This window comes from Sabethes cyaneus, chromosome 2 (assembly GCF_943734655.1).
Source record: "Sabethes cyaneus chromosome 2, idSabCyanKW18_F2, whole genome shotgun sequence".
Taxonomy (NCBI): domain Eukaryota; kingdom Metazoa; phylum Arthropoda; class Insecta; order Diptera; family Culicidae; genus Sabethes; species Sabethes cyaneus.
Genome location: NC_071354.1, coordinates 147,731,256 through 147,743,286, shown reverse-complemented (window position 1 = coordinate 147,743,286; position 12,031 = coordinate 147,731,256). Strand labels below are relative to the sequence as shown.

Here is a 12,031-nt window from a genome sequence, read left to right as displayed (position 1 = left end):
AACTACAAGGTATACAGCCCTAAGGGTTGTACGAATGGGTGACGTAGGACTATATGTTTATAAGAATCTATGAGTGCCATTGTTTAAAAGAGAAGAGCAAAATATTCAGATTCAATTCTTCATTGAATGCAATGGTGGCTTTGAAAATACGTGGACGGGGGTTCATAAGTATAACGCCTGCAACCATTGAGACATAGAAGATTTCTTTTAAAAATCACTTGTGTGTATCATAAAAGTTGAAAAGTTGACCAGCCTACAGATTATTGTATTAGATTATTGTATTATGATTATGCGTAGCTTGGCATGTTTCAATAATCTTACTTTTACTCGCTTGTGGCCTTTAAAAAGGCCATTGTTTACAAATAACATTAAAGCCAAAGCACGTTCATCGCAAATATGACGTGCCATTCGAATGTCATTCTCTTTTGACATGAATGGTAAGAGGCATAAAAATTAACGGCTTCGATTCACCGTCTTTTGCTTTGAGAAGGTTTTACTAGTTTACTTTCACAGCTTACCGTTTGTTACATAGCAGAAAATATGGCACATACGCAAAAATTTCTGTTTTATTTGTATGAGAGTCCTTATCCTCCTACCACAGGGGTGAGGGGTCTCAAACCATCATAAAATAAATTCATACCTCTTTAAACCCTTACATGCCAAATTTGTTTCCATTTGCTTGATTAGCTATCGAGTTATGAGGAAATTTGTATTTCATTTGTATGAGAGCCCCCCCTCTTAGAAGGGGAAGGGGTTTCAGTACACCATAGAAAAAAAATCTACCTTCTAAAACCCCTGCATGTCTAATTTGGTTCCCTTTGCTTGATTAGTTCTCGAGTTTTGAGAAAATTTGTGTTTCATTTGTATAGAAACCCCCCCCCCCCTCTTACGCCGTCCATAAAATTGCTTTCTCGCCCCCTCCATAAAATTGCTGGCCATTTTATCTTTTCAGAGACATATAAATTGTTCAGTTTTGTTCAGTAGTTTAGTAGTTATTAGCATTTGAAAACTTTCATTCCAACGTTACACTTCTATTTTCGTTTTCACAAAGTGCTACCCAGTCCCAGATAGTAAACAAAGACGTAGTCCTACGTCAAAAAGAGGTTTTGACAAAATCGGGTATTTTCCTTAAAAATGGAGGTACCAAATTTTGGATTTTTACTTTCTGACCGAAAACGAACAATCTGGCAAAATTTGGATCAAATCCGTGAAGGTCGATTACACGTTTGAACTTTTTCTCGGTCACTTGACATGGAGTGACCCATATGTATACATAGCGGAATTAAATTGGATAAGTTTTCTTTTTATTTATTTCCAGGCTGTTTTCTCTGTTGGTAATGGTGAATAGCAGTTTAGAGAGTGCCTCCCCTTGCTTCAGTCCATCCACTGTCACGAAAGTGGCTGAGCTCTCACACGCTATTTTGACGCATGATTTTGACCCATCCAGCGTCGCACGAATCAGCGTAATTAGTTTCGTCGGAAAACCATGTTCTAGTATTATCTGCCATACCCCATTTCGTTTGACTGAATCGTACGCCGCCTTAAAGTCCACAACCAGATGATGAGTCTGCAAGTTGTACTCGCGGAACTTGTCTAGCAACCCGACGCAGGGTAAACATCTGATCCGAATCATTATTGATTTCGATCTTCGAGAAGGCGCTAGGTAGTGACTTGAGAGAGCCAGAGCTATATTTGACGCTCCTTCCAGGTAACTCTCCCCATTTCATACCCACAATATTGTACTATAATAATATTTAAAAAATAAATAAAGACAAGCACTCAAAAAGAACCGTAACGTAACGTAAACGTAACGTAAACACTGACACAGAAATGACACCAAAACGATACAGAAGTGTTACAAAAATTGCATAAAAATGGTACAAAATAAGTTTAGTCGATTCACGACAAAAATTACACGGAAACGTTACTAAAATGATGCAAAGCGCAATGCACTGATACAAAAATGACAACCGATGAAACAATAATGACATAAAAATGGCACGAAAATAAAAGCAATATAGTAGAAAAACAGAGAAACAGAGATATAAAAACAACACAAAATGATAGGAGTAGAACAAGGACAAAAATATCGTTTGAAAATGATATGAAAACTTAGACATCTAAAATATTATACATTATACATACATACATACATTATCAAAAATATTATACAGAGCAATACATCAATGACGAATAAGATGCTAAAATCATACCAAAATGGTACAAAAAAACAAAATAAGGCAAAGCAGACTACAAGAAATAAGCGACGAATGATACTAAAATTCCAAAAATTTCAAAAAAGATAAGAAAATAATGCAGAAATCAACATAAAACGGTTTTTATACACAAAGACAAAATCTGATATGAAAATTATACAAGAATGAAAAAAATAATAACAAGAGTACAATGTGGGACTAAAGGGACTTTAGAATGGTATAAAGTCACACTAAAAGAGCAGTGCAACGTGAATTAGGTAAATGTCAAATTTTGAACCTTTCAGCTTTTTCATAATGCCTTTTCAACCGTTCAAATTCAAATTGAAATGAGCTTTATTTGACAAATTTGAGTAAAAAATGCCGGCGTGTCGCTACCTGCTGCGATGGTGAGAAAAACGAAAACAAATGTCAGATGCGGTACATTTCATAAAAATTTTTCAGTAAATTTAATTTTTAACTGGTTTTCGATATAAATTTTACTAAATTTTTGTCAGGTTTTGTAAGAAATTTGCTGTTTTACAAGTTATTTTAAAAACACTTTTAAAATAGTGAATTGAAAGAGCATAAATTTGAAGAATACTGTAAAAGTTAGTGTGGCGACTTAACTAATCGAACACAGCAGTGATCCTAAAGCAGTTTTTGCATATCATTGGAATGTTTTTCTACTTTCTACAAGATCCTTATGCTTGTTTTGTATCGGTTCAAGCCAAAGTTTTGGAGATTCGAATATCTTTCAGTCTTATCGAACCATGTTGCTCCGGCACTACATGAAAATATGAATGTTCTCTTTAGTTATCCTGTATCTTGCTTGCAATAGCCTGGTTTATATAAATTTCACAAAAAACAAGGTTTTACCACTCAAGCACGTGGATTTTTATAATTTCGAGTGATATGTACCCGGTCAACATTGTTACATAACATTAACCAGATTGTTACGTAACTGTGTTATGATGTGACGTTGAAGTTACGTAACCTGAGAGTAACATGATGGTTGAAATTTCCCACTTTTTTACATAACATTGTTACATTACAATGTAACATTGCGGTAATGTTTATGATGTGAGGTTGTAGTTACGTAACCTGAGAGTAACAGGATGGTTGAAATTTCCCACTTTTTTACATAACATTGTTATATTACAATGTAACATTGCGATAATGTTTATGTAACTTTGCAATAACACTAAAGCAATGTAACGTTACGTTACATTATTGCCATTGTTATGTAACAATCCTATTATTTCTGTTATGTAACAATATAAATGTTTTTGTAACGTCACAAAAATACTTAACTGTAACATCTCAATAATACTTGCTACCAGAATGTATGTACAGCCTCGAAAATACTATGCGAATTGACTAACTGCTAGCAAGTGCACTTAAAGGCTGATCATAAACTCACGCAGTTTACGATTAGCTTGCAAGCGCATTTATTAGCAGCTACATAGTCAATTCACCTAGTATTTTCGAGACTTTACATATATTCAGGCCTCCGTCACCAATCTTTGTTCCTTAAATAATCGACAAATAAAAAGTACATATTTGTACAAAAGTACAAATAAAAAGGACTCGTAAAATTTCTGCCAGGTGCCTATAAAAATGGATTTCTGTCTGTCTGCCCGAATGTTCCTTATAGAATCGAAAACTACTGAACTGATCGGCGTGAAAATTTGCATATAGGGGTTTTTGGGGCGAAGGAAGGTTCTTATGATAGTTAGAGACCCCTCCTACCACTAAGAGGGGGGGCTCCAATACAAATGAAACACAAATTTCTGCATAACACGAGAATTAATCAAGCAAATGGAACCAAATTTTACATGTGGGTGTTTTTGGAGACAAGAATTTTTTCTATGGTGAATTGAGATCCCTCCCCAATTTAAGAGACCCCTCCCCAATTTATGGTGAATTGAGACCCCCTCCCCCTCCTATACAAATGAAATACAAATTTCCTCATAACTCGAAAACTAATTAATCAAATGGGACCATGTTTGACATGTGGGTGTTTTTGGAGGCATGAATTTTTTCTATGATGAATTGAGACCCCTTACCTTTTTAGGAAGGGGGGGGGGGCTCCCATACAAATGAAATACAAATTTCCTTGTAACTCGAGAACTAATCAAGCAAATGGAACTAAATTTAGCATGTGGGTGTTTTTTTAGGCATTTTTTGGTGGTGATGGTAAATTGAGACCCCTCCCCTCTTTAGGAGGGGAATAATGACCCTCTCCCTTTTAAGAGGGGGGGGGGGGCTTCCATACACATGAAATACAAATTTCCTCATAACTCGAGAACTAATCAAGCAAATGGAACAACATATGACATGTGGGTGTTTTTGGAGACAAGAATGTTTTCTATGGTGAATTGAAACCTCTCCCCGCTTCAGAAGGGGGGGGGGCTCCTATACAAATGAAATTCAAATTTCCTCATAACTCGTAAAGTAATCAAGCAAATGGAACCAAATTTGGCATGTGGGGGATTTTGGAGGCAGGAATTTTTTTTAATGATGCTTTGAGACCCCTCAGCCCTGTGGTAGGGAGATAAGGACTATCATATATATATATAAAACAGAAATTTTTGCGTAACTCAAAAACTAATCGAACTCGAGAAATTTTAGACTCTTTCATAAAACATTAATCAATAACAAGACCACCAAAAACTATCAATAGTAACATTAGATAATTCAGTGCGAGACGGCCACAGGCCGCGAGTGTTGCCAGCGACCTGCCGTCGGAAGCGCCGGCTACTGCGGGGGGCAGCCCCCCGTAGAGATTACCTCTATCTAGGTTTATTTGTTTTCCTAGATCTACTGACCGCTATTACTTTCCTTCAGTTGGGTCACCCCTGCGAAATGGTACATCCCGCGTAAGGTTTTTCGCGAAATGGTATTCTGCGAAACTCTATATTCCGCGTTATGGTCAACCGAGAATTGGTGTTCCGCAAAATGGTATTCGGCGGAATGGTTTGTAATGATGGCGAATATTTAAATGCTATCCGCTTTATTTTATCAGGCTAAGCAATGAGGGGAGTTGTTTTCTACTTTACTGTGAGGAAAATTTGTATATTACAACACCCATGAACTCCCCAGAAACTTGCAAAACTCAAGATTGTGACAAAGGTCATCCGAGATTCACGATTTATGTACAACACAGTTTAATTTGCGGCAATACGAAGTTTGTCGGGTCAGCTAGTTGAAAAATAAATTGGAAATAATTCCTATTGATTTACCTAGGGCTGTACACTATTTAACCCAGCGTGCATATTCATGAATTTTTCAAAAATCTGTCCATTATCAATAAAATAAAACCAAAGAATTTTCCTGCTCCAAGCTCCACGGGTAAAAAATCTGAATGATAGATAGAAACCAATAAAGGGTAATTTCTGTATTCACTCTTTGATACCTACAAATTATTCAACTGCAAATAGCAGTAACTGATTTTTTGCTAGGGGTTCAGTTTAAACTCGCAAACCTGATACCTATTTAACCAGGACACTTTTTATCGGCTTAATCGAATTAAACATTAAATTTTATTCCAAGCTCATAAAAATCATCTCAAGTGTCAAACTCCTCTTTATCAACAGCCAAACTGTGCTAGACTGTCGAGGGGGGAAAAGGTACCGGATCAAACCTATTGGAGCGGGTGGTGGTGGTGGTAGCCGAGAAGCATGTCGGATTTCAATGCTACTCCGGAGAGAACATCTTAAGCTCTGTAGCCTGCCAGCGAAGAACGGGGAATCCACTCTCGATAATCTGCTTCCTATCGGATTTAACGTCAGGAAGCGGAATATGGTTGAGGAAATGGTCCATTTTGCACCGCATTTTCGCCCCCTTCCAAGTAGTTCCGCCATCAACATTAGTATCGGTCGTCACTCCTTCCAGCATCGGGGGCAGTTGTTGGCGGCAGATTACGCTGCTCACCAAAATCCAAAAACATGTTTCACAGATTGCTGCTGGGATTATGCATTTACCACTTTCTGCTGTATCCTTTCGGGCAAAGTTTCCAATAGCCTTCTTGTTCGGAAGAGCGGCTCTTCCACAAGGGTGGAAGGGATTGTGTTGAAGTGGCTTAATATTTTATCCATCGGCAAGCGTAGGGGCGGCTTCCACTGGAAATAGCCTGTCCAATTGAGGGATGCTGGAGGAAGAAGAATTTGATCGTTGGTTTACTGGGAAACTTAGTACGATGCATGACCATCAAGTGTTTTCGATTTACGTATGTTTTTCTTTTGAGATCAATGAATTGATTGAATGATGATTGAATTTTGATTTTTTATTTAAAAATGTTCAAAATGCGGTTAAAAATGACACAGATATGGATGACAGATGTTCTGGGCATTTTGGACCGCATATAGAATTACAAATTAACAAACACTGAAGTGTTCATGCAGAATATTATCAATAAAGTAGTTAAATGGAAAACTTGATCTCAAAGTTTAATTAAAATTAATCAATCATCAAAACGAAATAAAAAACTTGCTGGTTCTGAAAGTTCAGTTAACCTGCTCGTTTACCTTTGTAACGCATTAACATCAATTTGACCCGAAGCGCATCTTCAAAATATAATATTTTTTCGAACATTAATAGTTTTTGATTTTTTTTAACTTTTTAAAATTGTTGGTTGTATTTGTTTAAGAGGGCTTTAAAAAGCGAAATAAAAGGCATTAGATTTATATTGATTCGAAATAGTTTTTTGTATAATGAATTGCAATATATATATCGGGAATGCGCTACAAATAAATAAATTTTGAAATCGATCGAAAAGTCCACCATCAAGTATACACGGTGTGTCGCGTTCACCGTGATTGAATCAACATTGTAAAAGTTAATATTTCCTCAAGCTATTGAATTTCTTCAATCGTAATGCATTCAACAAGTTCCGTGAAACTTTTCCCAAACAAAAATTTGTACTTCGGATCAGTGCATAAACCAATAGCCAAGTTAGTATTCTTAGTGATGCGAAGAAATGGTTCGGCAAACTTTTCCCCTGCCAGTGCTTTTCCACACGGTTTCATGCCGAGAGTTCTGCCGGATCCGTTGCGTTCGTTCCGCTCCGCAGTTGCCAGTCCGCTGGGGATAGCTTATCTTAAAGAGAAAATCTTGTGCAGTAGCCGAAAACAGATGGCAGATTTTCACTTTTTCATCTTTCCCCCGGGAAGGAAAAGGGACGCTCCCCGTAGTGTGCGAAACTTTCCATGTGAATAAATCAAAGGGAAACTTTTCATTTCCCGGTTCGAGCGCGTTCTTTTCTCATCGCACAAAAAAATGCGCTTTGCCGAGACTATGACTATGACTGCGTAAGTAGCTTTTTTGTCCAGGCACGGTCCAGATTTGAAGATTAATCTGTTTGTGTACTTTGCTTACCTCGTTCTGCTCGGAAGATTTGTCCTTATCATGTTGATCCAGTTCCACGTGATGAGTGCCGTTGGAGATTTCGATGCTGTCGGTGCTGCCGTTGGACAGCCGCTTGCAGGAACCGTTACCGGGTGGAAGAGCTAGACTGAGGGATTCCGAACTGACGCTCGCCGAGGAGGATTTATCTTCATCCGAAGAATCGCCCAGTTCGTAAATGTTCACCATATGAGCCGCCTGTGCATGAACCATCAGGTCCCATGGGTTGGAGAACGAATCCTTGCAGGCCACACACAGCAGTTTGGCTGACGGAGGGATGTTTTCTGTAGATACAACAGACCGGTTGATTGTTACTGAATAGTTCAAGTTGGGGAGACTACTTACTGTTTTTAGTAGCGGCTGGTGAAATGCACTTGCAGGTAAATCTTAGCTTGCAGTATGTTTTCTTGTGGTCCAGCAGCTCCGTCAAATCCGTAAACATCTCTCGACAATTTCCGCAAATCAGTGTGTCTGGATTACCTGCAAAACCAAACCGGGAGAAAGAGTTTGTGGTTAGTTCAAAATTGTCTAATTTCCATCTGCGTTTTATTTACATCACACAATTAGCGAAGAGCGAACCGTAAATTCAGTGGCACATATTTGCACTGTGATTGCACATCCGCAAGAAGAGAAAACCATCGAAAAACGAAAATACCACCAAACGGGGTTTATTTCCGTGCCTTTAATTAAAATATGAATATTTTATCAGCAACTACCGGGGTAGACGATCCCATTTATTCATTTATTTGTTACAGATACCAACAACACACCAACACACCACGGTGCGGTGGCTACGCGTCGCCTGTCACTAGCTCTCTGCACTCTAGGTGTGCCGTATTGCCTCGTAGGGAACTATGGCATCTTCATTCGTTCGAATCGTAAGCTGCAACCAGCAGGGGATGCTGGGGTTAGCACACGAAAAAAATTTCGGTCGTTTTAAAATTTCTCAAAGCTTAGGAGCAGTACGTTCAACTACAATTCATCTTTTTACAAAAACGATAAAGGTTGCTGTTCAGAACAAAGCGAGTATGCAATGGAAATATTAGTTATATATAAGCAGTTGAAATTACGAACAATGTCGGTTGAGCGTAATTATAGTTCGTATTCTGATTAAGAAAAAAAATTAACGAAAAGGAGATTTATAATTTATAAACTTTTAGATACATTCTGTAATACGACGGTTAGCTGAATAGATTCTCTATATGAGTACATAATATAAATCGTAATATAGAAATAATAATATTGCCCCATGATCTCCTTCCGGTTGGAAATAATGGTATCTGGAAGTAACTGATACGCACTGGGTTGAAATTAGATGAATCGTGAAAACTCGTTTGCATGGGAGAAACCATATCATATAGCTAACGTGACCATACTGGTCCCCGTACATGCTGTGAATCCGAATGCTTTCTAGTATGAATGTCATGGTGAGTTTCTGTAAAGTTAGCTGAACTTAACTCTCGTCGAAATAGCACCGAAATCCACTGGAAAAGCCACCAAGAAATTATGCAAGGTCCATAAAAACATCACCAAGAGAGACAAGAAAAAGAAGCCACGCCGTAAGGAGCCAGATTGGCTTTTTCTGTATCAAGAGTTTGTCTCCTGGGTTACTTGTCGCCAATTCATCGACCGTTCCGGCACTCGCCAGTGGGCCTCAACGTTATTGGGACCCTCTATTTCTAGCGCTGGTGGGGTTCTTGAAGAGAACAGATTTCGCTATACAGTTGTCCTTAAGTATTAGTCTCTTCAAGTAGTACCTGTAGCTCGTGATTCATGCGCCTCCGCCGCTCTCCGCTTTCAGTTTGTACTCTGCCAAATATCGTCCGCAGTACTCTCCGGTCGAGCACGGCAAGGGCGCGTATGTCCTCCGTGAGCAGCGTCACGGCTTCAAGTCCATAAAGAACTACCGGTCTTATAAGGGTTTTGTACATTGTTAGCTTCGTGCGGCGGCATATGCTTCCTGATCGTAGCGTTTTACGAAGGGCAAAGTAGGCCCGATTTCCCGTTTGGATGCGCCGCTGAATCTCCTTACTAGTGTTGTTGTCCGCGGTCACCAGCGATCCCAAATACACGAATTCCTCTACCACTTCTAGTTCGTCACCATCAACGGTTACTGTCCGTGGGAGGCGCGCGTTTGTTTCCTTTGAGCCTCTTCCTTTCATGTATTTGGTCTTCGATACATTTATTTTTAGCCCAATTATCCTAGACTCCGCTTTCAGTCTGGCGTAGATTGTCTCCGCCGTCGCAATGTTCCTGGCTATGATATCGAAGTCATCTGCAAAGCCTAGAAGTTGGCTACCCTTGGTAAAAATCGTACCTCTCGTTTCGATTCCCGCTCTTCGGATCACCTCAAGAGCGATGTTGAACAGCATGCAGCATAAACCGTCACCTTGTCTCAACCCTCGCCGCATCTCGAAGGGACTCGAGAGTGTCCCAGAGATGCGTACGAAACACATCACTCGATCCAATGTAGCTCTGATCAGTCGCGTCAGTTTGTCCGGAAAACCGTGTTCGTGCATTATCTGCCATTGTCTCGATCGACTGTATCGTATGCTGCTTTGAAACCAATAAAGATGTGATGCGTGGGAACGTTGTACTCCCGATATTTCTGCAAGATCTGTCGGATTGTAAAAATTTAGTTCGAAGTTGCGCGAGCCCCCATGAAACACGCCTGATAATTCCTCACGAAACCTTGTGCTATCGGTGAGAACTTGCGTAACAGGATCTGGGAGAGTACCTTGTAGGCGGCGTTTACCAGCGTTATACCACGATAGTTGCAGCAGTCTAGCCGATCACCCCATTTTGCAGATGGGACAAACCACTCCTTCCATCCATTCCTCCGGTTCTCCCAAATCCTCGAAATAACCCAGTGTAGAGCCTTTGCTAGCGTATCTCCGCCATATTTATAAAGTTTTGCCGGTAGGCGGTCCTTCCCAGCGGCTTTATTGGTCTTCAGCAGCCCGATTTCTCGTTTGACTTCTTGGAGATCAGGTGCTAGGACATTACTATCTTCCATGGGCGCTCATAGGTTAATTTCCGTTCCGCCTCCTGCGTTTTATGCATCATCAGTTTTACACGACATACCCATTAAGCGATACGTCTACCCGAGAGAAAAATATGCCCGACTTCCAGCTTGAATGCGTCGTGAAATATCCTCACTCGTGTTACTGTCGGCGGCGATCAGAGAACCCAAATATATGAACCCATCAACCACTTCAAGTTCCAGAACCTTTTCCTATCCTTTTCTTTACTTATATATTTGGCCTGCGGCGCATTGATTTGTAACTCAAATTCTCAATTTTTACTTAAGCGTAGATTACCTCTGCTGTCCCAAGGTTTCCAATAATTATATCAATATTGTCAGTGAAGGCTAGCGGTTGGCTACTTTTGCCGAAGATCATTCCTCTCGCTCACCACACTCACGATCACACCTTCAATAGCTATGTTAAATAGCATACAATGCAGTTCGTTCCCTTGTCTCATCCTCATCGGCGTGATTCGGAAGGACTCGAGAGTTCCCCCGAAACAGCCCAGCTAGCACCAACTCGTATATCAATGTACGAAAATTATCGTAAATGTCTCTCAACAAATTCGAAATCGTAACTAAAGTTTGATAAAATGGGCCCATGTTGATTTTCTATCGTATATAATGATAATAACTGACATACATACGATTTCCAGCACAAACTCGTATAGCAGTACGAAGCGGGTCGCGCCTAATCGGATATTGTCGTATATAAATACTTATACAGTCGCAACGCTGAAAATTATTTCTAATTACTTATATCGCCTCCAAAATAGTACAGATATGCCAATTTTGCGAATCAAATGTGATTTACTAGCATGTATATCTATACGTAATGCTGATTTTTATCTGTTACTAGCTGACCCGACAAACTTCGTATTGCCACAAATTAACCTGTGTTGTACATAAATCATGAATCTCGGATGATCTTTGTCACAATCTCGAGTTTTGCAAGCCCCCCAGTGGGCGGCGCTTCCGACGGCGGGTCACCAGCAACACTCGCGACCGTCTCGTCCTGAATGATCTAGTGTTACTATAGATAGTTTTTGTGGTCTTGTATTGACTAATGTTTTATGGAAGAGTCTCGAATTTCTCGAGATCGATTAGTTTTTGAGTTTCGCAAAAATTTCTGTTTTATTTGTATGAGAGTCCATATCCCCCTATCACAGGGGTGAGAGGTCTCTAACTATCGTAAAATAAATTCAAGACTCCAAAATCTCCCACATGCCAAATTTGGTTCCATTTGATTGATTAGCTCTCGAGATAAGAGGAAATTTGCATTTCATTTGTATGGAAGCCCACCCTCTTAAAGGGGAGATGGGCCATAACTCGCTTTCTAAAGAAGAGAGGGGTCTCAATTCACCATAGAAAAAAATCTTGCGTCCAAAACCAATTACATGTCAAATTT

General features: G+C 39.6%; 1 protein-coding gene across 1 annotated transcript in view; it reads right to left on the bottom strand.

Annotated features, from left to right (window-relative positions):
* The window catches only part of LOC128735087 (uncharacterized), a 203,967-nt gene that overhangs the window by 15,457 nt on the left and 176,479 nt on the right, over positions 1–12,031 (bottom strand). Inside the window, exons 7-8 of the mRNA XM_053829572.1 lie at positions 7,944–8,078; positions 7,572–7,882 (exon numbers count right to left, since the gene is read on the bottom strand). Coding sequence (XP_053685547.1) covers positions 7,572–7,882; positions 7,944–8,078 — 446 coding nt within the window. The remainder of the gene's footprint in view (positions 1–7,571; positions 7,883–7,943; positions 8,079–12,031) is intronic.